Consider the following 27,958-nt stretch of genomic DNA (forward strand, 5'->3'; position numbering starts at 1 on the left):
TAGGAAATATTTAAAAATATAATGGAATTGTTCCTGTTCCACATATAAATAAAATAATTTTCTTTAAAATGAAAATATTTTAGGGGCGCCTGGGTGGCTCAGTCGGTTGAGCGTCCGACTTTGGCTCAGGTCATGATCTCACAGTTCGTGAGTTTGAGCCCTGTGTTGGGTTCTGTGCTGACAGCTCGGAGCCTGGAGCCTGCTTCGGGTTCTGTGTCTCCCTCTCTGTCTGCCCCTCCCCTGCTCATGCTCTGTCTGTCTCAAATATTAATGAAAATATTTTATGCCATGTCATTATATAACATCTTGGCCTCTCAGATTCAATAGCTTTTGCAATTCAGTAGATTAATTCATATAGAATATGAAAATATGATAAATAAGAAATTATTAATTTTTAGAATCACAGACAGGGTCTTTGGAGCAACATGTCTTCTCAACAGTATTAGCAGTTCTTTAAAGAATTCTACCACTTTTTTTCCCCCTAGTTGTTAGGAGGAATGATTTTATAACTGAACTTTTTTTTTAATTGTGTCTTAAAAGTGGAATTGGGGTATTTCATGTTTAATGTGATGTTAAATACTAAAGGTTACACTCTGTACAGTAAGTTGTGATCATGTGATAGTCAAAGGGTGATCTTTTACTACTGAGACATTCCCCATTTTTCATGCATCTTTTTCATCTCTACTTTCAATAGAAACTCTATTCAGTTGTTTTTTGTATTATAAAATGCATTAGGTTGTGTGAGGGAAACACTGAAGCTTTTCAAAGTGCAGGCTTATTATTGTTTCAACTAATTGCCTGATTTGTTTGTAAATGGGAAATTTTTATAAAAATGGAGAAAGCTGTAAATTGCTGTCTGTGGGCTTTTCAAGCAAGTATAATGTAACTCTACTTTTATAGCAAGGGCTAGAAGCCATTACTGCAGTAATCAATATATCACAGTTATATTATTATGGAGATTTTAATGTTACTTTCAAAATTCTGAGCTGTTTGGATATGGGTCTTCCACTGTTGACACCTGATAATATTTGACTCCATATTTTTTCTGTAAATATTTAAGAATTACTAGGAAATGGTAAGTCAATTTTTAAGCACACAAACACATTTTTAATATCTTAGATAACATTCCTCTTTCTTAAGCATTAATTTTCTTACTTCATTCCGTTAGTGTCCACTTGGCAAGAAGAGTGCTTCAGTTAGAAAAACAAAACTCACTGGTTTTAAAAGACCTGGAACATCAAAAGGACCAAGTAACACAGCTTTCACAAGAGGTAAATAACTTAAACAAAAGAAACATATATAAAGAATCACAGTGTTCATTTTAATTCTCTGTTACTCCTTTGTCTATCTTCTGAGCAGTTTTCAAACTAGCTGTTTGCTAGTACAAAATGATGTTACAACGTACAAAACTAACCTACTGTTAAAGCCTTATAAAACATCGTGCAGTGTATGGTAAAACTAAGATCAAAAAAGAGATTAAATGCCCAGACTAAATATAAATGCAGACTAGACAGGCGGAGCTTTGATTTCTGAGAGTATCAACTGGCAAAACGGGTTTGGCGATTTTAGGTGGCATTTTGAGTTTTTTAATAAAACCTCATCTTAAAAATTTTTTCTTAAATTTTAATTCCAGTGTGGTTAACATGTACTGTTATCTTAGTTTCAAGTGTACAGTATAGTGATTCAACACTTCCATACGTTACTCAGTGCTCATCAAAATAAGTATACTCTTAATCCCCTTCACCTATTCCCCCATCCTCCCCCACCACCCCCCCCACCCACTTCCCCTCTGGTAGCCATCTGTTTAAAACCTCATCTTTTAAAGAGATGAAAAATTGTCTATTAAACACACACTTAACTTGGTATACTCTTAAGCTCTCAAATTCTTTGGTACATGATAGTTCCCAAAGTATCTTTTAAAACTCAGACTCATATTTCTTATTTTCCTTAGCCTTATGTCATCTAAAAAAGATACATATTTGTACATGGTATTTTTAATCCTTTTACTTAACATCTAATTACATTTTTCTGTACTTCTGAAATTCAAGTAATAAAATAAGTATAACCAAAGATGTCACCTCATTAGTATTCCTTTTATTTCCTGAGTTTCAGCATAACAAGTTTTTTATGTTAATAATTTAAAACTTCGATCTTATAATAAAGGGATTTTTAGAGGCGTATATTAAAGACTATCAATACATATCATGTATTCTTTGTTTTCTGAAGGACCTGTTCATATTTACCTTTATAGTACCCTCTATTAAAATACTTTTAATAATGTGACATTAGGAGGATTTCTGTGCTCAAATTCCAAAAGACCAGAAATAACTTCCTACTATGGGGCCCGACATAGAGTTACACTTGGGACGGAAGAGTGTCGTGCCACAGCCAGCTCTGCCGGCAGGAGTGCGAGGCACAGCCAGATTTGGAGCATTTCTTGTGTCTGTGGAATAAATATTCCTACCGCGACTAACTTTGAGCTGTCAACATCACCTCACTGCACACAGAATAAAGATACTCAGTAGCACACTGTTACATATTGTCCCCACCATACAGATACAATAGACTTGGATAAACTGAAGAGCATAGATAATAGTAAAATAATTAAAAATCCATGACTTTGAAAATTTGTTCCCTTGGGGCGCCTGGGTGGCGCAGTCGGTTAAGCGTCCGACTTCAGCCAGGTCATGATCTCGCGGTCTGTGGGTTCGAGCCCCACGTCGGGCTCTGGGCTGATGGCTCAGAGCCTGGAGCCTGTTTCCGATTCTGTGTCTCCCTCTCTCTCTGCCCTCCCCCGTTCATGCTCTGTCTCTCTCTGTCCCAAAAATAAATAAAAAACGTTGAAAAAAAAAATTTGTTCCCTTTTTTTAATAAAATTGATTTTACTGGGGCGCCTGGGTAGCTCAGTTGGTTGAGCGTCCGGCTTCAGCTCAGGTCATGATCTCATGGTTCTTGAGTTCCAGCCCCACATCAGACTCTGTGCTGACAGCTTAGAGCCTGGAGCCTGCTTCTGATTCTGTGTGTCCCTCTGCTCCTCCCCCGCTCATGCTCTGTCTCTCTCTCTCCTTCAAAAATAAATAAAAACATGAAAAAAAAATTTTTTTTAAATAAAATTGATTTTATTGGGGCACCTGGGTGGCTCAGTTGGTTGAGCATCAAACTTCAGCTCAGGTTGTGATCTCATGATTCATGAGTTCAAGCCCCACATCGGGCTCACTGCTGTTGGCGTGGAGCCTGCTTTGTAACCTCAGTCTCCCCCTGTCTGCCTCTCCCCTGCTCACACTGTCTGTCTTTCTCAAAAATAAATAAACATTTAAGGAAAACATGTCTTGCTTTTAAAAATAAAATAAAACTGATTTTATTGTAAATTTAAAGTTTTTAATATTAGATGTATTAACATTCAGCTCACAAAATTCCTGAAAATTTACTAGTCAGCTGTCAGAAACTACTGTAAGCCAGCACCACTACACCATGAAAGGATAAATAAATGATTACAGAAGCCAATGAGAGGTTAAAGAAATTTCTGTTTGCTAATACATTATAAATCACTCATGTTTGTTTTAATTTCAGAATAACCTATCAAACATATTTCTAAAAAAAAATTAAACTTGTCCATACTTGTATAGGTACATATATGCACGTCATAATATTACCTTAAAAAATAAATAAATAAAACTACCTTCCTGAACACTTCAGTTCATTGAAATAGGAATTGTTTTTTAAGTTTATTTATTTTGAGAGAGGGAGACGGAGATAGAGAGAGAATCCCAAGCAGGCTCTGCACTGTCAGCACAGTGCCCAACGTGGGCAATCTCGCAAACTGAGATCATGACCTGAGCCAAAATCAAGAGTTAGACACTTTTTTTTTTTAATGTTTATTTATTTTTGAGACAGAGGGAGACAGAGTGCGAGTGCGGGAGGGTCAGAGAGAGGGAGACACAGAATCTGAAACAGGCTCCCGGCTCTGAGCTGTCAGCACAGAGCCCAGTGTGGGGCTCGAACCCACAAACTGTGAGATCATGACCTGAGCCGAAGTCAGGCACTCAACGGACTGAGCCACCCAGGCGCCCCATGAGTCAGACACTTAACCAACTGAGCCACCCAGGCACCCCCATTTAAGGTAAGCTGTTGGCTTATATTGAGAAAAAGATTTAAATACTGAAATACATGTGATAGAAAATGGTATGATACCTAGAATTTGCTTTTAAATACCCTGTAAAAAGTGGGGGAAGGGCTCATAAATCAAAGGAGAATCTCAAAATCTCAATCATGTTTGGAGCTGGGGGAAGATTATATGTGGATCTATTATTCAATTCTGTACTTTTATGTATGTTTGAAAATTTTTCATAAGACATTGGGAGAAAGAATCAGTAACCGTATCTTAAAAATTTTATGGCTACCATAGTATATAACTTTTCCCTTAAGATTGAAAATAAAGTATTATAATTTGAAATATTCTGTCGATTTAACTGGTTTTTGCCTCACAAAAATTATACTGCTTAAATTGAAAATATATAAACTAATTAGCTGAAAGATGATAGTGTTAGTACAGTCAGTATAACAACTGACTATTTATGATACATGGTGAAAAAAAATAGAGAAGGAAATTCTCTCAGGATCTATATTCTTTTAAACAGTTTAAATATTAAAACTAGCTTGGAATTTTGAGGATAATACACAGATAAAACAAATAACTAAAGCTAGAATTACCATTGTTAAATACGTTATTGAGAATATGTCTGAGATTAAACATAAATGAATTGCCAACATGAGAATGCTAAAAAATAGTCAAAATGAAAACAAATATTCCTTTTATAGTGGCTTTATTGAGGTATAATTGACAAACACTAAGCTGCTCATACTTAAAGTGTACAATATAATAACTTTTGACACATGTATACCTGTGGAATCACCAAAATGTGGATAATGAACACATACATCACCCCAGATGTTTCCTTGTGCCCCTTAGGAATCTCCCAAAATTCCCTATCCCCAAGATGGTCCTCAGGCAACCACTGACTTGCATTCTGTCACCATAGATTGACCATGTTTTTGATATTTTATATAAATACAGTCATAAAATATGTGTATATATTATATACACACACATTTTTTTGTTCTGACTTGTTTCACTCTGCCTAATCGTTTCAAGATTCACCCATAGCCCTTTTCATTGCTGAGGAACATTCCATTTATGGGTATACCACAGTTGTGCATTCATTCACCTGTTGATGGGTATTCAGGTAGTTTGCTGTTTTCGCCTGTGACAAACAATGCATATATGGATATCCACGTACAGTCTTTCTATGAACGTATGCTTTTGTTTCTTTTGGGTAAAGACCTGGGAGTGGATTAGGTGGATCATGTGGCTAGGGGTCTGCTTAATGTTTTAAGAAACTGCCAAACTGGTTTACAAATATTTGTACCATTTTACATTTCCACCAGCTGCATGCGAAAGTACTTATTCTTCTGCATCCTTGCAAAGACTTGATACAGTCCGTGTTTTTAATTTTAGCAATTCCGATGGGTGTGTCATGGTCTCTCATTATGGTTTTAATTTGCATTTTCCCTAATGACTCACGACAGTGACCATCTTTTCAGATGCTCTTTGCCCTCTGCTCTCACTGGGAGAAATGTCTTCAAATGTTTTGCCCATTTTATCACATTGTTTTCTTATTATTGAGTTTTGAGTATTATCTATTGATTTTAGATACAATTCCCTTATCAGATATGTGATTTGCAAATATTTTCTCCCACTCTGTGGCTTGTTTTTCCATCTCTTAAACATGTTTAAAGAGCAGCTTTTGTCAAATCCAGTTCATCAGTTCGTGCTTTTATGGACTTTGTTTTTAGTGTTGTGTCTAAAATATCTTTGCCTAACCCAAGGTCACAGGGTTTTTGTCATGGTGTTTCGTAGTTTTAAGTCTGTAATCCATTTTTAGTTTATTTTTGTATTGTTTGCAAAGTATAGATTGAAATTCACTTATTTGCACATTGAAATCAAATTGTTCTCACATCATTTGCTGAAAAGACCTTGTTGGAAATTAGTCATAAATGTGTGAGTTTGTTTCTAGACTCTCTGTTTCCAGTTATCTAATTTGCCTGTCTTTATGCCCAGACCACACTCTCTTGATTTCTGAAGCTTTATAATGTCTTGAAATTAGATAGCATTGGTCCTCTAATTCTGTTCATTTCAGAGATTTTCAGCTATTCTGTATCCTTTGCATTTCCATATGAATTCTGTAATCATTTCTACAAAGAAAAAAAGAAAAAGCTGGGTTTGATTTTGATTGGGATTGCATTGAATCTACAGATCAAGTGGGGAAAATTGACATCTTAATAATATTGAAATTCTGTCCTATTAATTGGCCATATCCTGCCATTTTTATTCTTTAGTGTAAAAGTTTCACATCTTTTGACTAGTCTTTTTTTTTTTAAGTTGTTTTATTTATTTTTGAGAGAGAGAAAGAACAAGTGAGGGAGGGCAGAGAAAAGGTGAGAGAGTGAATACCAAGTAGGCTCCACACTTCAGCACAGAACCTGATGCAGGGTTCAAACTCATGAACCATGAGACCAGGCGCCCCTTGACTAATCTTAGTGTTGTATTATGTTTTTCCATTCTTCTACTTTTAACTTCTTTATGTCTTTATAATTGTCTTATAGGCATCATATGTAGATGGATCTTAGTTTTTTTTATCCATTCTAACAAAATAGGACTTTAATTGGAGTTTTTAGAACATTTACATTTGATGTGTCTCTTGATAAGTCTGTCATCTTGCTATTTGTTTTTTATTCATCCCATCTATTCTTTCTTCCCTTGTCCTTTTATTTTTCCCTGCCTTCTTTTGGATTAGCTGAATATTTTTATCATTTTATATGCTCTCATTATTGGTTTATTGGCTTGAACTCTATTATTACAGTACTTTCTTTATAGTATATATCTTTAACATCATCTCATTTCATTTACTACATCATGTATAGTTTAAAAGCCTTAAAATAGTATAGTTCCATTTGTCCCCCCCGCCCAGCTTTTGTGCTCCTGTTGTCATATATTTTACTTATACATGTAGAAACTGCACACAACATTGCTATTATTTTTCTTTAAGCAATTGACAATTTTTTGAAGAGCTATAATATGAGGAAAAGATACTATATTTAACCAAATAGTTACCATACCTGGTGTTCTTTATTCCCTTGTGTAGATCCAAATTTCCATTTGGTATTATATTGCTTCTGGTTGATGTACTTCTTTTCACAGTACCTATAGAACAAGTCTGCTGGTAATGAAGTCTTTCTGCTTCTGTATGTTGCAGAAAGTTATTTCACCTCTTTTTGTTGTTTCTTGTTTTTATATGTCTTACTATTTTTAACAGAATTTAAGATTAAAATGTATTTCTGACAGTTATGTTTACTAAGGCAAAAAACCCCGGAAGTATACATTTAAGGGTTCACTCTTTTATGACAATAAAATTCACACATAAATACTGTACAATTCAGTGGCTTTTGGTGTGTTTACAGCATTGCACTATCACCGCCATCTAGTTACAGAACATTTTCATTACCCAGACAGAAATTCTGTACCCATTAAGCAGTCACTCCCTATTCTCCCCTCCCCCCCCAACCCTGGCAACCACTCTGTGCTTTCTGTCTATGGATTTGCTTGTTCTACACCCTTCTATAAATGGAATCGTGCAATATGTGGCTTTTTTTTATCTGGCTGCTTTCATTTAGCATAATGTTTTCAAGATTCATTCATCTTGTATCATCTATCAGTACTTAATTCCTTTTTATGACTAAATAATATCCCATTGTACAGATGCATCATATGTTGTTTATGCATTCATCCATTGATGAACATTTGGATTATTTCCACCTTTTGACTATTGTGAATAGTGTTGCTCTAAATATTCAACTACAAGCATTATATTTGTCTACCTGTTTTAAATCTGTGGAGTAAACACCTAGGAGTGGAATTGCTGAGTTCATTTTTGTTTTACAAAGATAATTTTCCCAGGGTAAAAAAGTCCAGATTGGTTCTTTTTTCCTCTGTCTCTTTTTCAGTACTTGAAAGATGTTGCTCCACTCTCTTCTGGTTTGCATTGTTTCTGCCAAGAAATATGCTGTCTTTATCTTTGTGTCTCTCTAGGTAATGTGTCTAATGTCTCTAGAATTTTTTAAGATTTTCTTTTTTTCACTAGCCTTAAGCAATTTACGATGTGGTTGTTGTGATTTTCTTTATGTTTCCTCTGCTTGGGTTTTATCAGACGTCTTACATATGTGTGATCATCAGATTTGGAAATGTTTCAGTCATATGTCTTCATATATTTTTCTACCTTACCCTCTGTTTCCTTCGGACACTCCATTAGACATGTATTTATACCACTTGAAGTTGTCCTACAACAGAACAGATGCTCTTCTCTTCATTGTTTTCCGTCATTTTCTGCCTTTCCTTTTGCATAATTTCTCTTAGTATGTCAAGTCCACTAGTCATTTCTTCAGTGTAAAATCTGCTGTTAATCCATTCTAGCGTTTTACGTCTCAGATATTGCAGTTTTCATTTCTAGTTCTCTTTTGTATCTTCCAGGTCTACTTAACCTTTTCAGACTTTATTTTCTTCAGCATAGGAAATACAGTTTCAATCACTATTTTGATATTCTTGTCTACTGATTCTATTATGGTGGCTGCTACTTCTTGGTTAGTTTCAGTTACATTGATCTGTCTCATATGTGTCATATTATCCTGTGTTTTTGCATGCTTACTAATTTTTCACTGGATGACAAATGTGAATGTTACCTTACTGCTAAATATTTTTGGATTCCTGTAAGTGTGTGTTAGCTTTGTTCCCCAACATGGTTAAGTTTCTTGGGAAAGATTTGGCCCTTTTAAGTCTTGCTTTTAAGCTTTTATAAGCAAAGAAGCATTGATCCTCAGGCTACTTTTTTTGTCCCCTCCACTACTGAGACCAAAGTCTTTTGAATAATCTACCCCACGTCCTATGAATTAATAAGTTTCCTACTTTGGATAGTGGGAATAAGTAAATTCCTGGCCCATATGGTCTTCAGAAATTGTTCTTTCTAATCTTTTCAGTGGTTCTATCTCAGTCTCTGGTATTTTCTTTAAACACATGCACTATTCAATGCCCAGGTGCATACTCAAAGGTGAATGTGTGTACATTTTCAGAGTTCTGTCTTTGTACAGCTCTCTTTTCTTCAGCACTCTGCCATAGGAACTGTAGCCAACTTGGTGTCTACATCTAGCAGCAGATCCTTAACTTAGGGAGTTTGGCAGGCTCTGCTTTGATTCCCTCTTCCTTAACTACTGCCTGGAAACTCTTTCCGTAGAGTGAACTGGGGCAACTGTAGGGTTACACTCAACTTGTTTGTTTCCTATATCTCAGGGTTCACTCTTCTTCATTGTTTGATGTACAGTGTCTTCAGACTGTTGTTCCATTAGTTCGTTCAGTATAAAAGAGAAAAAATTATTGGCCTTCTTTTTTGTATATATGTATATCACCTAATTTTCAAGAAACCACTAACTGGGTTAAATAAGAATGGAGTGTTCATAGGCGGTAATCTCCTTGATATCAGTCTTGGTGTTGTTTTTCTGGATCCTACTCCAAGAGCAAAAATAAACAAATGGGACTACATCAAACAAAAAGCTTCTGCACAGCAAAGAAAACCATCAACAAAATGGAAAGGCAGCCTACTGAATGAGAGAAAATATTTAGAAATCGTATATCCAATAAGAGGTTAATATCCAAAATATATAAAGAATTCCTACAACTCAACACCAAAGAAAATCCAATTTAAAAAAAAAAAAATGGGCAAAGGAAAAAAAAAATAGGGGAGCCTGGGTGGCTCAGTTGGTTAAACAGCCAACTCTTGATTCAGCTTAGGTCATGATCTCACAGTTCATGAGTTCAAGCCCCACATTGGGTTCTCTGCTCACAGTGGAGAGCCTGCTTCAGATCCTCTGTCTTCCTCTTTTTCCACCCCTCCCCCCCTCAAAAATAAATAAGTGTTTTTTTAAAAAATAAGCAGAGGATATGAATAGACACTTTTCCAAAGAAGACATACAGCTAGCCTATTGGCACATGAAAAGATGCTCAACATCACAAATCATCAGGGAAATGCAAATAGAAACCACAATGAGATATCACCTCACACCTGTCAGAATGGCTAGAATCAAAAAGACAAGAAATAACAAGTGTTGGCAGGGTGTGGAAAAAAGGAAACCCTCATTCACTGTTGGTAGGAGTGTAAATTGGTACAGCCACTATGGAAAACAGTATGGAGGTTCTTCAAAGTATTAAAAATAGAACCACCATATGATCCAGCAATTCTACGTCTGGATATTTATTCAGAATATTCTGAATTCATGAAAACACTAATTCGAAAAGAGGTACAATATTCATTGTAGCATTATTTACAATAGCCAAGATACAGAAACAACCTAAGCATTGATCAACGGACGAATGGATAAAGATGTGGTCTATATACAATGGGATACAATTCAGCCATAAAGAAGAATGAAATCTTCCCATTTGCAACAACATTGATGGAACTAGAGGGTATTATGCTAAGTGAATAAGTCAGACAGAGAAAGACAAATACTATATGATCTCATTTATATGTGGAATCTAAAAAACAAAACAAATGAACAAACAAAACTCTTGGATATGGAAAAGAGTGTTGGTTGGCAGTGGGAGGGAGTCAGGAGATACAGACTGCTAGTTACAAAAAGAATAGGTCATGGCGATATGGTGTGCAACGTGGTGACTAGAGTCAGTGCTGTTGTCATGCATATTTGAAGGTTGCCAAGAGAGTGATTCTTGAAAATCCTCGTCACACACACAAAATTTTTAATTAAAAAAATTTTTGTAACTTTTTATGGTAACAGATGGTGACTAGACTTATTGTGATGATCATTTCACAGTGTGTGCAAGTGTCAAATCCTTACATTGTACACCTAAAACTAACATAATACTGTATGTCAATATATCTCAATTTTTAAAAGAGAAGAAGGGGAAAAAAGGAGTGTCGATGTGGGGAAGAGATCTGAGCTAAATCATAAAGCATGCCACATTACCATCAGACTTGTTAAGCCTCAGCTCTCTTGACTCTTGGCACTTGCTCTTACTTAATCTTTTTAGTCATTTAGTAAATATTTATCAGACTCCCACTATACTCCACCACAGATAACAAAAGAGTACATGTACATCTTAACATGTACAGTCTTGTTCACAAAGGCCTTGTCTTCTAGAATAAGCACTTAGAGATTCATCTGTTATAACTAACTTATTTTAGAAAAGTTGTCTAGAAAATGGAATCTGCACAATCTCAAGTGACCAAATGCCAAGGTTCAGTTACCTGGAATTCTTTACATAGAAGCCATTGAGTGAAATCCAGGTAATTTGTTACAAAGCTTTAGATTGCTACATTTAAGAGAGATTTTTAAGATGCCTGGGTAGAATAAAGTAGAACTCTGTGTACTAACTTTAAAAGATGTTCATAATGTATATTAATAAATTTTTTCCAAAAAGGAAAATTGCAGAATAATTTGTATTGTATTTCTCTGCTTGGCCTTTGAGTGTGTGTGTGTGTGTGTGTGTGTGTGTGTGTGTGTGTGTGTGTCTAGGGTGTGAAATTGTGTTTCTAAGCGTAGAGAAAAAGGAAGAGCTCACATAATATACACCTGTCATGCCAAGGGCACACAAATACAACTAGTCCTGCTGTATGAATATTAAAACATTTTATTAGAGTAAACTTACAGGGAAAGAATTCACAGAGCATATACCATCCCCAAGTTCTCTTCTCACAGAAAAGTGTGCTTAGGCCTGGTGTGGGTAGTCTGGATGCACCACAGAAAGTGACCTGATAGAGGGGCTCCACACTAGAACATTGTACACACCTAAAGAGAAGGTTAGGGAACATCTAATTGCCTAAGTAACAATGGGAGTGGGAGGGAGCTTTTGGGGTTGTTATCTCTTTTAGCCTATTCTAGTAGAATAGGAAATGAGCCTCCAGGACCATCCATATTTGTCTCTCAAACATTAAACGGTGCTTACCTCTGAGATTGGGAGTTGAGAAGTACGGAATGACCAATTTATACCTTATGCATTTTTGAATTGCTTGAATTTATTCTAACTCACATGGAATTTTTTAAGGCATAGATTTGGTGATCAACAATATCTGAATCATAGCAGGTATAAAGTAAATATTGATGCATTAGATAGATCATTCACATACCTTATCTACCAAACTTACGTAGATTTCTAAAGATGAAAATAAGAGGCAAAATTCTACTTTTTAAAATACATCTATAAACAGTATTTATAAACAGATTATATTCCAGCAATATTCTTTGTACCCAAAATTTTGTTGCCAAGGAAATATATATGGATACCCATATATATATATATATATATATATATATATATATGCTTTAATATATGCATAGAGATATTTGGAATGGTAAAAACCAAAAGAAATCATTCATCATTGATGATAATCACAGTGGAGGGCCACTCAAATTCTAATGGATGAAAGCGATCTTTTGAGTGTACATTCCCTCTTTTTAGCTTAAATTACTTATTATGTGCATGTGTATTCCCTTCTCCACTCCCTTTCTTCCTCATCTCCTTTCTTCCATTTCATTATCAAGAGCAAGTATTTAGAAGACTATGAAATTGTTCTAGAATATCAGACAAAGGAAAAATTCAGAAGCCTCTAAAAAACATAACATACGCATTTGAAAGTTTTAGGACTGATAAAAGGCAATAGAAAGGGTGTCTAATACATGCTCAGGCAAGGAAAAAAGATGTGACAGGAGTTTCTGTTTGATGGAGTCCTTGAAATACTTGCCCGTATGTTCTCTATACCAGCGATATTGGGATATATGATTTCTACAAACGTAGTATAAGTATCTAAATGAGTAAGACATGTGCTTTTGTCCTTTGAATCACCTAACAACTGCTGAGAGTGTTCTCTCAGCAACCCCAGTGTACCCAGTGTCTAGGAAGGAGTCTGTAGCACACAGGTCCTACAACTCCACCTTCGTATTCTAAAGGGGGAGACGCACCTGCCAGCCACACCACCAAATCTCTTTAAACTTCAAAGCCAATCTTCCCTTCCGTATCTCTAAGCCTTTGTTGATGTGAGGAAAAAATGCACTATTTTATGTACCACCAAGGAGTAAGAGCAGGAGATACTTCCAATGAAACTGCCATACAATGCTTTATTATCACTCTAATGTTTTTTTAATTTTAAGCACACATTCTTTTAGACTTTGAGCAGTGTCTCTTATCATATATTACATACAGTTTCTATCCTTTTCTTCTTCTAACATAAACTTTGTGCTGAATGTGCCAAATCACATCAGAATCATATTGGAGACATTTTAAATGGCAGTTAAACTCAGCCTATGACAGATTAGCCATACTCAGAACTCAACTGAATTCAAAGTATAAATAGCTAAGATCAAATTTGCATGTGCAGACTTGATGAGCAGCAATTGTAAGAGGCTTCCACTTTCATAGAAAAGATGAAAAATAGTATGATTTATGGGTTCCCTTTGCCTCCCAAAGTGTTTTCCTGAAAGTTTGTTGATACCTAAAAATTCTTTTAATAAAGAACAGTGCTTTTATTTCACCATTAGAAATACAAGGCTTAGGGGCGCCTGGGTGGCTCAGTCGGTCAAGCATCTGACTTCAGCTCAGGTCATGATCTCACGGCTAGTGGGTTTGAGCCCCGTGTGGGGCTCTGTGCTGACAGCTCAGAATCTGGAGCCTGCTTTGGATTCTGTGTCTCCCCCTCTGTCTCTGCCCCTCCCCCAATCGTGCTGCTTCTCCTCCTCCTCCTCCTCCTCCTCCTCCTCCTCCTCCTCCTCCTTCTCTCTCTCTCTCTCTCTCAAAAATAAGTAAGCATTTTTTAAAAATTATAAATACAAGTCTTAAAACATAAATACACTGCCTGAATTTTTTTTAATTTAGCAAATAAAGTTTATCAGTCCATCAAAATTCTTTCTTCTACCCAGAACTGTCCTCCATACTATGGATCGTGATTTCATTTTAAAAGGTCCCTTGCCGGGGGGTGGGAGGGAGGGGAGGGTGGGTGATGGGTATTGAGGAGGGCACCTTTTGGGATGAGCACTGGGTGTTATATGGAAACCAATTTGTCAATAAATTTCATATATATAAAAAAAAAATAAAAACCAAAGGATTATAAAAAAAATAAAAAATTAAAAAATAAATAAAAAATAAATAAATAAATAAAAGGTCCCTTGCCTACCAGACAGTGTCCATATTCTTTAGCATGGCAAAGAAAGCCAGTTTGATCCTAACCTACTTCTCAGTCCTCATCTTCTACCTCCCCTCTCCCCAGTCCTCACTTGCAACCCCTCCTACCCCAAGTAACATGTCTCTTGCTCCTGCTGCCACCACTGTTAACCTTCCTACTTCTCAGTCTCCATTGTTTACTTTTTTCTGATTGTTCCATAAATGTGGACAGCCCAGACATCTGTCTTGGCACTGTTCTCTGTGTTTCATGGCTTCAGCTACCAGCTACAATATCTCTTCATTGTAGCCTTTTTTTAATAAGTTAGAGATTTATGCAGTCAGCATAGATATTACCAGAATTGAAAGAATGCAAAAGGAGTGTTCAGCAAGTAACGGGTTCTCCCTGTTCTTTTCATACCACCTTCTGAACATCTCTACTCAGTCTCCTGTTTTAGTGCTACTGACTTGGTACAAGCTCTTATCTATCATCTGAATTAAATTAGGAACCATCCTAATGGTTGGAACCATCCAATAGATTGGCATTATCTCTGTTTAGTCCTCTACCCTGTTGGCCAAAATGCTCTTTCTAAATAAAAATCTGTTTTTGTTTCTCCCACAGTTAGTCTTGTCTCTGTTCACTAAGAATAACAATATATAAGACCTCCCATTGTGCTACCCCTGCCTACATACCCAGTTTCATCGTATATTATGCCACACACGCATGCATGCACACACACAGCCATGCTTCTGTATACAATTACTTGTGTTTCTCCCCATTTTTGTAACTTCTTGTGCTTTACTTGAATTCTCCAAGCACTCTGCGCTATTTCATGCCTCTGTGCTTTTGCACACTCCAATCTCTTTGCCCAGTGTACCCATGTCTGCATCGCAGGTGCTTGTCTTTCAGTATCAAGTGTCACCTACTCTATTAAGCCTTTTTTGAACTCCAGGCAAAAATGACTTATGTCTCCCCATGATACCATATATACCAAGATATATTTAGATAGAGATGTTGTTGACATAACTGTCTGTGTGCTTCTTAAGAGGAAGGATTCTTTTTTATTGGTCTGAGCTGCTTAGCAGCACAGTGCCTGTTTCTAGTAAGTAGTAAGTAGACCTTTGTTGAAGGAATAACTTCTGGTTTTGATGGGTCAAAGTAAATAAGAGAAGTGGGGGATGCTAGAATGAACCTGAAGCAGATTAGAGGTACCAACCAAGAGGCACAGAGGATGAGGGAGAAATCAGACCTGCTAATTAGAAAGAAAACTTTAGTTTCTTTTTAAGTGTCAGAGACTCAGTCATATGCTTTATGTCACATATGGAACCAGAGCAGCGTAAATACCAGCTCCACCCACCACCATCATGAAAAAAAAATATTTTAGTTACATGGAATCGGTAGTATCATCAACTTTTATTGAAAACACTAGAGTTTTTTCTCGGGAGCCTGGGTGGCTCAGTCAGTTAAGCTTCCGACTCTTGGTTTGGGCTCAGGTCACCATCTCATTGTTCGTGGGTTTGAGCCTGAGTCAGGCTCCACGCTGATGGTGCAGAGCCTGGCTGGGATTCTTTCTCTCCCTCTCTCTCTGCCCCTCCCCAGCTATCTATCTGGCTATCTCTCTCTCTCTTTCTCTCTCTCTCTCTCTCTCTCTCTCTCTCCCTCTCTCTCTCTCTCTCTGTCTGCCCCCCTTCAAAATAAATAAACTAAACTTTTTTAAAAAATCACTCAATAAATGCAGATGGGCTTTTTAATTCTATGTTTCATTTATTTTTCTGCTAATGGCAATAGTATTGATAAAATCAGTATTTTTATTAATAAACGGCATTTTAAAGAAATAGTAATTTCCCAATTGGAATAAATAATGCTTGTTTTGCTTATGTGGAAATACTCAGAATGAACCATCCAAATGAATTTTAACGCAACATGGTAAGATTTTGTAATGACAATATAAGTAATTTTGTGAAGTAATGGTGGTAAAACTGCAATTCTGGAGAGTAACCACCTGCTCTTCCCAAATGTAAAAGTACATTTAATTGCATACAATCATCTTTTTTTTTATATATTTTTAGTTTATTTTTGAGAGAGACACACACACACACACACACACACACACACACACACACACTGTGAGTGGGGGAGGGGCAGAGAGAGAGGGAGACACAGAATCCAAAGCAGTTCCAGGCTCTGAGCTGTCCGCACAGAGCTTGACATGGGACTAGAACTCACGGACTGTGAGATCATGACCTGAGCTGAAGTTGGACACTTAACCAACTGACCCACCCAGGCACCCTACAAACTAATCATCTTAAGAAAAGTATGGAAAACTATGTATTTTAAGGCTAATAAAAACTTCAATTTAACCAGAATCATTATATTTAAATCAGAGTACATGAATTACTGATAAAATTCACCTAATTTGCTGAATCTGTGTAGAAAAGCGAAAGGTAAGCAATATGTAATAAGGTAATGAAGATAAACATTTAATAGCAATGAAAATAGTCTCAAATTTTTTGAGTATTTCATTAAACTCAAAATTATTATACGTATATATAATAAATAAATAAATAAATAAATAAATAAATAAATAAATAAATAAAATAATGGCTAGCTATTTTGAGTGCTTGCTTTAATACCAGTCATACTATCTCATGAAACCATAGGAGTATTGCTTGGGCTAACTAGTATGTTCAGAGTGTGAGGTAAACTCAGGGGAGTTTACCAGCTTCCCAGGCTTCCTGAGGCCTCAAAGAAGCCCTTTTGTGTCAGTGCAGGCTTCCATTAGATTGGAAGGTGTATCAGAGAAGAATCAAAGGAGAAGAATGACCAAGATGCAAAGTCTACTCAATCTGCTCTTAGGTTTTTCATGGATTCACCGTCACCACAGTTAGCATATCGAGTGCTGTAATATATGATACCTCTGCCCTTAAGATCTGAAATTTTCACCAGGTGATAAAGCCCACAGAACACTGTCCACAAAGTTGACCTGAGACTGATTTGGATTTTGACTGCTCTGAATGCAAATTTTGTCCTTTATGGGGTGCCTGGGGGCTCAGTCGGTTAAGTATCAGACTTCAGCTCAGGTCCTGATTTCACAGTTCGTGAGTTCGAGCCCCACGTTGGGCTCTGTGCTGACAGCTCAGAGCCTGGAGCCTGCTTCAGATTCTGTGTCTCCCTCTCTCTGCCCCTCCCCTGCTCTCTCTCTCTCTCTCTCTCTCTCTCAAAAATAAACATTAAAAAATTTTAATAAATTAGCCTTTTCATTTTAATAATGATGAACATATATTATCTACCCTATGAATGACTATTTTACGGACAAAACATTTCCCTTTCATTTTCTAACAGCTCTGTGTCTAACCTTGCCAAGTGCTTAAACCAAGAAGTCTTTGTTATGGCTCATTCTGGAAAAAACTCAATTACATGGATTCAGGATAATATAGTAAAATTTGTTCTGTAAACATGCTTTTTATAGGTTCACACACCAGCTCATGTGAGTGGGTGTGTGTACCGAATGCCAGCCACCACTGAAGTAAGGGACAAAGTGATTTATCTATAAATTGTGTCCTGTTTACACATCAAACAAATTGTTTAAACTTTTTACCTTACTGATGTGCCTTGATAACTCATGAATGACTACATTTTTCTCATTTAAGAGCTGTTACAACTCAACACTGCAGTGCCCTCCCCTCTGCCATCAGGATTGTCATACAGTTGAACCACGTTAAAATGAATTTCTCAGAGGGAGCTTTAAGGGGGCAAGAAATTTAAAACACTTGAACTTGAAAATTCCATTCTCTGACTCTAATCTCCTGTCCTTCCAGCTCTCCCAGTCCTTTCATTCTCACTAAATCTGTGCTTTATTTGCACTCAATACATGTTCCACATTCATAAACTCTGTATTTTCCAATCTGTCAGGCCCTTCTTGGCTTCACTTTTCTTTCTACCCAGCCATGACCTTACCAGCCATCTGAGCACTACATTCACTAGCACCTAGATTGCTTTGTCACTAATTCATCCATCAGGCTTTTCTTGACATCCCTACCTTTCACAGAGCACCTTACAGGGCAACGATAGTTACCCTGTAAATACTTAATGGAAGGAAAGAGAGAGGGAGAGAAAATTCTTTGGTTTTGTGGTAATATGCTGAAAATTTCTTGTGGAAATGTGTTACTGCTTGAAAGCATTACAAATTCATGTTGTTGAACATCAACCAGAACCTCATTCCTACTGCCCACTGTTTTTATTGTTCTGCATCTGTCCTGTTTCCCATTATCTTCATTGCAGGTCACTTCCACTCAAAACCATCAGTTCCATCATCTCTATCTTCCTTATTAGGTCATCTAAATTTCTTTCTCTTAAGTCTCTTTCACCCAAGGATTTTTGTAGTGTCTTCACTTTCTCTCTTTTTCCCCCTTTTGGTTTCTCTTCAAAAAAAATGAGAGAGAATGAGAATGTGTGTGTGTGTGTGTGTGTCTGTGTCTGTGTGTCTGTGTGTGTGTGTACACAGAGGTAACTTTCAAAAATTAACCCCTCTCTTTATACCTTATTCCTTCCATCCCCCCTGATCCTCTGTTCAGCTCTGTCCTCTGTTAGTGATCGCCAGTAACTTCCTAATTGACAGTGTTCTCAGTCTCCTGATCTATGGCATGACATTATAGATTTTATAGATAAGCTAGAAATTCTGTTCTCTCTTTGCTTGACAACACCATTCCTCTCCCATGTCTTCATCATCTTCCAACCCTATAGCGTAGCTGTCCTCACATATCTGCCCTTTGTCCTATTCTTACATGTCACTAGTGATTCTCAAATGCTGGTGAATGTAAGAATCACCAAAGATTCTTGTTTAAAGTGTAGGTTTCTAGGGGCACCTGGCTCAGATGATTAAGCATCTAACTCTTGATTTCATTTCAGGTCATGATGTGATTGATGAGATAGAGCCCTACATCGGGCTCTGTGCTGACAGCTTAGAGCCTGCCGGGGATTCTCATTCTCTCTCTCTCTCTCTTCCTCCCTCCATCCCTCCAAAATAAATAAGCATTTAAAAAAATAAAATAAAATGTGGGTTTCTAGATCCTGCCCTCAGAGATTGTGATTAAGTAGGTCTGGAATGAAACCCATGAATCTGCATTTTTAACAAGCTCATCTTGTGACTCTAATAAAAGTGATGCATGGCCACACTTTGGAAAATAATACTCCACAGCCTATCTATTCTGTGACTTATAAGTAGATAGTCCCTTGCATCCATCACTGATTGCTCTGAAATATTTAATGTCCTACTCATGAATTTCATCTTATTATCTGTTCTTTCTCCTTTTATCTCATTAATATCTCCTTATTACCATACTTTGACAATCTCGGGACCAGAGCAGGGCTGATAATCAACTAGCACTTGCTTTTGGTTATTAAAACAACAAAATATTTGCAAGAAGGCTGCACACAGCTGTTGTCCCAAGGCCCTGAGTGTCATTCCTGTCTGTACTGGCACCTCTCCGAGATCCCTGCGACCTCCTCACCATCCACCAACAGAGATACCATACCTGGCACCTGCCCCAGTGCAAAGCTGGCATCTTAAATGGTTGAATTTTATCAGTTAAATATCACTCCTGTTAAAGATGAGATAATTAACCATGTGAGACACAGGATAAGAAGCTGGTTTTAATGGGAAGGATAGTAAAGTCAGGATATAAGATGATGTGCAGTCCTGTTAAACCTGCTAAAATAGTTGGATGGAATAGCCTGCAGCAAGTCCAAGATGACCAGAGCTGTGCTTTCCAAATTTGACCAATTATCAGAAATTTTGATTCAGTGGGACTGGGGTGGGCCCCGGAAATCCGTTTTTGAACAATTTTCCCCAGTGACTCTGATGATTTAACTAGATTTGAGAACTGCTTTAGATTGAGAACACAGAGAATTAGTACTAAAGTGTTGCCCCTTATTGGACCTCAAATAGGCATTTTACATTCCTTGGCACCATCAAAAAGATTAGATAGGATATATGGAATTTTCCTCACAAACTACCACCAGTACTAGAAAGCATCATTTGTATATATTTTGAATAGAAATCAATTCAGTATTAAATTCTATTCAACAGAATGCATTTTGTCTCTGGCAGGAAGGAGCTCCATTTCTAGAAGTTTCTTTGAAAATAAACTCCATAAGAAAAAAAATCCCACGTTTAGGAAAAACACAACAAAATGTGATCACCTTTATATATGTAATTTTAAGAGAAAATATATAATTTTAGATTATCTAAGAACAAGTTAAGATTTGAATTAAAACATGTAATTATGTTTTAATCAGCCGTTGCTTGTCTCTGAATCATGTGTACAGTTCATTGAAACAAAGGAGGAATAACAATTCTGTGGGCGCCTGGGTGGCTCAGTCGGTTGAGCATCCAACTTTTGATTTTGGCTCAGGTCATGATCTCACAGTTCATGGCATCGAGCCCCATGTTGGGCTCTGTGCTGACAGTCCAGAATCTTCTTGGGATTCTCTGTCTCCCTCTCTCTGCCTATCTCTCTCTCTCAAAAAAAAAAAAAAAAAAAAAAAAAAAAAAAAAATATATATATATATATATATGTAATTATGTTTTAATCAGGTGTTGCTTTTCTCTGAATCATATGTACAATTTATTGAAACAAAGGAGGAATAACAATTCTGTAAAATGTTGTGTCATGGGTTTAGTCCTGAGTCATTTATTACGTATATGATTCTTGAGTCACTAATTACTAAGGCTTTCCTATAAGGAAAAGATTACTAACAATAGACAAAGTAAGTGATTGTGAAACTTCTAATACTAATTATTATGGTTACAGAAAGACTTTTTAAAATCACATTGGAGGAATTAAATTCTGTCAAATTACATTTATTTCAAAAATAGGTATTAGCATCACTTTTCATCAACAAACGTGTATTTTTCGTGAGGAATTAAAATACATTTTGGGATTTAGAATCTTAAAAGTTTATAAAGAAATATGTTCTTAAAACTGACAGCACTATAGTTATTTTTATTATCCAGAGAGGGAGTAGTTTCTAGGTTGTATATTAAAGATACCTGTTAAAAGTAAGGCATTGGGGCCCTTGATTTTGTTTACAGTACTGAAACCTAACATATGTAATTTCTGTGATGAAAAAAAAAATGGAACTAAAATAATTAAGACTAATGACTGCTGTTATTCTTTTATGCAGTTGAATTTAGATCCAATAAGTTTCAAAAATAGCACATTCTAGACTACAGCTAACTGCGATTTGTAAATGCCCTTAATGCTTCCCTCACGTTGCACCCCAGCCCCCCACCCTGCCCCCCTGCCCCACCCCACCCCACCCCGATTGTTCTGCACTTTGAAACACAAAGCAACTTGTCAGTTCAGTTTATTCAGTTAAGGTCAGTTCCGTGAAAACAAAGTCAAGGCAATTGTTTGATTTAATTGACTAGTGAAACTGGTTATACAGGTAAGAAGAACTCAGTTTTATTTTTGTCCAGTTGCGTATTTGAATTTCATAAAGTAACTTAGTAGAGTAATAAGATTCCAGTGACATTGTAATAAATTTAAAAGAATGGTTACCAAAGCAAGGAAAAAGGACACTAAAACCCAAACTATAGAAAATATTCATGGTATTTTTTTCTTTATGGCATTGCTTCTTTGTAATGAATCATGTTCAAAAAATGAAGTCTTCTTTTTTTTCACTGTTCGTTTCCTTATCTTTGAGGAATTTCTTTTCCTGGGCTAATGTAACCAAAAGGAAAATTTTTAATATAATTTAGTCAAATCATTTAAATAACTTTTACAAAGTAGTCCTCAATCTGCAAACAGATATTCTACAGCAGCTAGCTGGTCAACCACCTTTTGGCTTCACTCTCCTCCTTACCCACCTAGACCTCAAGGCTGTTCACTTTAACAATGATTGTTTCTGCCTTTGATTCTTCTGCCTTCCTCTGAACCTTCCATTATATCCATCCTGCTGTTCTCTACACCTTCCGCTTCTGGGCTGCTAGTCACTCATTTCTTTTATGTGGGTACTAAAATAAATGATATGTTTAGATCTTAAAATATATATCTATAAATCTTGTAGGGGCACCTGGGTGACTCAGTCGGTTAAGCATCTGACTTCGGGTCAGGTCATGATCTCACGGTTCGTGGGTTTGAGCCCTGCATCGGGCTCTGTGCTGACAGCTCAGAGCCTGGAACCTGCTTCAGATTCTGTGTCTCCCTCTCTCTGCCCCTCCCCTGCTCACGCTCTATTTCTCTGTCTCTCAAAAATAAAGAAAATGTTTAAAAAAAATAAATCTTGTAAATGTAACTCACTTGAGAAAAAAAGTCATTTCTTGTCCCAGAAAAAGAGCAAATCTTTAGCCTCCATTGAACTTGTTAGGAACTATGAAGGAAAGAGGAAAAAATACTGAAACATATACAAGGCTAGAATTTTATTGGCAAAGAATATTTTAAGGTCATAAAGTAGGAATTTTGTGGCAATTTTGTTCTGTGTAATAAAGTACTCCCTTCCCCACCCCTCATTCTTATAATAGGTGTTTACCACTTATGTAGTGATTTGTTCAGTTTTTGCATATCCAACTTTAGAATACCTTTTCTGAGAAATCATTAGGTACCAAAGTAGGGGCCTACGGATACTGACAGTGCTGTGTGTGACCTACATCTTACATCTGCTTAGGAAAAAAGAGCAAATGCAATAAACAACAACAACAACAAAAACCAAGGTTGGTTGGATATATAAGTTAATAAAATCCTTAAGAAAAGAATCTTGGTCTTATGTATCAAGAGCATTACGTTGTCCTTAAACTTAGTGCAACTTCTGTTATGGAAAAACTTCACAAAGAAAACATTAATTAAAGAAAAAAGTAATTTTGAAGTCTGTTGCAACATTATTTATGATGCAATTGATAAATTGATAACATCCTAAAGGTTTATTACTATAAGCAATGTAATTATGGTATGTTGGCTTCCTAGACAGTTTTGTAGCCATTAAAATCATAAATTAAGTTACTCTGAGAGCTTGGAAAAATAATAAAGGTAAAGTGAAAAGGTCTAATATAAGATTGTACATAATGTACTAAGGAAAAGCAATCCAAAAGGAAATTACAAAAACAAATCCACTTACGATAGCATCAAAAAGAATAAAATCTAAGCTTAGGAATAAATTTAATCAAACAGGAGAAGGATTTGTACACTGAAAACTACACAACTTTGCTAAAGAAACTTTAAAAGACCTAATACATGGAAAGACATCTCATGTTTATAGATTAGAAGACTTAATATTGCTAAGATCACAATACTGCCCAAAACAATTTATAGATTCAGTATAATCCCTATCAAAATCCCAACAGCATTTTTTGAAGAAATAGAAAAACCCATCCTAAAATTCCTGTGCAATTTTAAGGGACCCTGAATGGCCAAAACAATCTTGAAAAGGAAAATCAAAGTTGGAAGACACACTTCCAAGTTTTAAAATGTACCACAAAGCTACAGTAGTCAAAACAGTGTTGTACTAGCATAAGGATAGATAGATAAGACTAATGGAATAAAATAGAGAGTCTGGAAATAAACCCTTCATATATGGTCAAAACGTTTTCAGTAAGATTGCTAAGACCATTCAATGGTCTTTTCAACAAATGGTGCTGGTAAAACTGGATATCTGCATGTCAAACATTGAAATAGAATCCTTATCCTACTGTCTACAAAAATTAATTCAAACTGGATCAAAGACATAAATTTCAGAGCTAAGAATGTAACACTATAGAAGAAAACATAGAAAATTTTCATGATCTTGGGCTTGGCAGTTGTTTCTTAAAAATGATACCAACTTAGGATTCTCTGTCTCCCTCTTTCTCTGCCCCTCCCCTGCCGCTCTCTATCTGTCTCTCAAAATAAATGTTAAAAAATAAAACGATACCAAAAGTATAAGCAACAAAAGAAAAAACTAGGTAAGTTGGACATCATCAAAATTAAAGACTTTTGTGATCAAAGGACATAATCAATAGAGTGAAAAGACAACCCACAGAATAGGAGAAAATACTTGCAAGTCATATGTCTAATATGGGTTTAATATCCAGAACATAACTCCCAGGGGCATGTGGGTAGATCAGTCCGTTAAACATCCAACTTCGGCTCAGGTCATGATCTTACAGTTTGTGAGTTTGAGCCCCACATCGGGCTCTGTGCTGACATCTCAGAGCCTGGAGCCTACTTCAGACTCTCTCTCTCTCTCTCTCTCTCTCTCTCTCTCTCTCTCTCTCTGCCCCTCCCTGGCTTGTGCTCTGTCTCTCTCACTCTCGCTCTCACTCTCTCACAAAAATAAATAAACATTTTAAAAATTAAAAAAAAAAAAACTCCCATAACTCCACAACAAAAAAGCAGACAACATAATTGAAATTATGGAAAAATGACTTGAATAGACATTTGTCCAAAGATACACAGTGACCGATAGGCACATGAAATAATAGTGTTGGTGAGGATGTGGAGAAAGTAGAACCAAGTGCATTGTTAATAGGAATGTAAAATGATGCAGCCACTGTGCAAAACAGTTGCCTGTTCCTCAAAAAGTTAACTATAGAAAAAAAATTTTTTTAACTTTTTAAAAAGTTAAATATAGAATTACCATATGACCTAGCAATTTCACTCCACTTCTAGCAGATATTCAAAGGAATTGAAAATGGGGACTCAAGCAGATATTTATATACCACTGTTTGTAGCAACATTAACTAAAATAGCCAAAAAAGTGAAAACAACCCAAGTATTCATCAACAGATGAATAAATAAATAAGATGTACTATAAACACACAATGGAATATTATTTAGCCATAGAAAGGAATGAAGTTCTGATACATTGTACAGCATGGGTGAACCTTGAAAACATTACATTAAGTGGAATAAGCAGACACAAAATGACAAATATTATATGATTCCCCTTATAGATCTAGAATAGGCAAATTCATAGAGACAGATAGTAGAGGTTTCTAATGGCTGGGGGGTTGCAGGGAGTGTTTTTGTTTAATGGATACAGAGTTTCCATTGGGATTGATAAAAACGTTCCAGGAATAGAAATTAGTGATGGTTATACAACATTATGAATATATGTAATGCCACTGAATTGTGTGCTACACAATGGTTAAGCTGGTGACTTTTATATTCTTTATATTGTAACTGTAATTTTTTTTTTTTTTTTTTTAGAGAGTGAGAGTGGGGATAGGGTAGAGAGAGAGAGAATCTTTGTTTTTTTTAACTTTTGTTAACATTTATTTATTTTTGAGAGATAGAGCACGAGCCAGGGAGGGGCAGAGAGAGGGAGAGAGAATCCAAAGCAGTCTCCAGGCTCTGAGCTGTCAGCACAGAGCCGAGTGCAGGGCTCCAGTCCACAAACCATGAGGTCATGACCTGAGGTCACGAAGTCAGATGCTTAACTGACTGAGCCACCCAGGCACCCCGAGAAAGAGAATCTTAAGCTCCACACTGAGGAGGTCTGTCCCACAACCCTGGGATCATGATCTGAGCCAAAATCAAGAGTGGTACAGTCAACCAACTGAGCCAGACAGGTGCCCCTACAATTTTTGTTAAAAAAAACTTCATTATACCTAGTGATTTAGTTTCATAAATTAGCAGTTTTAGAAATAAAGATGGAAGGAAATATGAAGATGTAGAAAAATACTAAATTGCAATGTCATTATATTATTTTTAATAGATATAAAGCTCAAATAAAAGGTTTTTATTTTTAGCTAATGGATGTTTATTAAAAGGAGATAAATTTTGTCACATATCTTCTCAAACCAACAAATGGCAAAAACATTTAGGTGACCCGTCCCTGAAACTGGTAATAATTCATATTTTATTTAACATTTTTCTTTGTGTTTACATATTATTATTATTATTATTATTATTATTATTATTATATTATAAAGAATAGTTCTATTGATTAATAATTTTGAAAACCTTCAAAGTTACATAGGAAAAGCTCTTCTGAGTAACTCATGCAAGGGAGTTTTGGCATACTGTACCTGTGCTAGAATAATAATCTTCAGTTTCTTATAAAATGTTGCAGATTTTCATGAAATCTGTTTTTCTTTAGCTTGACAGGGCCAATTCTCTGTTAAACCAGACTCAGCAACCTTACAGATATCTCATTGAATCAGTGCGTCAGAGAGACTCTAAGATTGATTCGCTGAAAGAGCATGTTACACAACTTGAGAAAGATGTCAGGTAAAATCATCTGTTTATTTATTTTTTTTTAATTATAAAGGCAACGTAAACATAATAGTGCTATCCATGAACTAAGGTTGTAAATTGGGAAGAAAAAATAATGAATATGGTTTTAAATAATGGTTTAAATAATATGGTAAATAATGAATATGGTTTTAAATGTAATTTATCTTAGAGAAACTTAGGTCACGTCACGTTAGGTGCTCACATTCCACCTTGTGATCAGAAGTCTTAGCCTGGACCTAACAGTGCTATGCTTACTAACAGCACTCCCCCCACCCTAGGAAGCAAAAAGCTATCCTGTCCTTGTTCCCCTACAATTCTTTAGTGGGATGGGGTTTAACCAGAGCGAGGGAGACCATAACCAGATGCCATTTGTGGAGACAAAATAACTTTTTTTTTTTTTTTAAATTTTTTTTTCAACGTTTATTTATTTTTGGGACAGAGAGAGACAGAGCATGAACGGGGGAGGGGCAGAGAGAGAGGGAGACACAGAATCGGAAACAGGCTCCAGGCTCCGAGCCATCGGCCCAGAGCCCGACGCGGGGCTCGAACTCACGGACCGCGAGATCGTGACCTGGCTGAAGTCGGACGCTTAACCGACTGCGCCACCCAGGCGCCCCAGAGACAAAATAACTTTTTAAACAGATAAAATATACACATTTGCTTAGACTCTGTTGACTTTGCCAAGGAATTTTTTAGGGTTTTCTTCCCCTGACTCTTTACATGAAGTAACCCATGAATCACCTAAATATAAATAAACCCCTTTCACTTCCTTAAATTTAAATTGTTTTCTTACATGACACCTTATCCAAAGGACTTGCTCCACTTAATAGCCATTCACATTCTTTAACTGTTCATCTATACAATCATTTTAGTCTTTTTAAATTGGAGTAAAAGAGTGATGTTATACAGAAAGAAAGATTTTAACTCATGGATGGTTGATTAGTTGGCTTAGTTATTGGATTTTAAGGTTGTTAGAATAATTTAGATAAATTATTAGCCAATTCATAAATATAGAAGCAAAGAATTAGATGGGAATAGAAATTGTTAAATTAAGAAATTGGAAAACAATAAGGAGAATATATTAAATTCAGATTTCCTAAGGTATATAATCAAAGTATAAAGCTACTGGTAATTAACTCTAAAGTATGGGAGGGTATTCTTTTTGATGAATCAGAATAACCACCTTCTCTTGTTTCTATCCCACCAAAATAATTGGTCCAAAACTTTATTCCTGATCTTTTTAATCTTAAGATGATAGGTTAAAATAATTTTAAATCACATTTATGCTTTAAAATGTCAATATAAGTAAGAATTTATTTTTGGATTGATTTTGAAGTTAATTACATTTAGAATATGTATAGCCAGTATTCATTAAATTTACTGAATAATAAATAAACCAAATTAAGAAACTGTTAAATAATTCAATCAATTAAACAGTTCTTCTATAAATAGCTACTAGGGGCAATAGAAATT

The 27,958-nt window shown here is 36.1% G+C and overlaps 1 protein-coding gene across 2 annotated transcripts in view; it reads left to right on the plus strand.

Moving 5' to 3' along the window:
• The window catches only part of PIBF1 (progesterone immunomodulatory binding factor 1), a 200,726-nt gene that overhangs the window by 134,773 nt on the left and 37,995 nt on the right, over positions 1-27,958 (plus strand). For both annotated transcript variants that reach the window (XM_030311936.1, XM_030311945.1), the window contains exons 14-15: positions 1,169-1,271; positions 26,349-26,479. In XM_030311936.1, coding sequence (XP_030167796.1) covers positions 1,169-1,271; positions 26,349-26,479 — 234 coding nt within the window. The remainder of the gene's footprint in view (positions 1-1,168; positions 1,272-26,348; positions 26,480-27,958) is intronic.

This window comes from Lynx canadensis, chromosome A1, assembly GCF_007474595.2.
Source record: "Lynx canadensis isolate LIC74 chromosome A1, mLynCan4.pri.v2, whole genome shotgun sequence".
Taxonomy (NCBI): Eukaryota; Metazoa; Chordata; class Mammalia; order Carnivora; family Felidae; genus Lynx; species Lynx canadensis.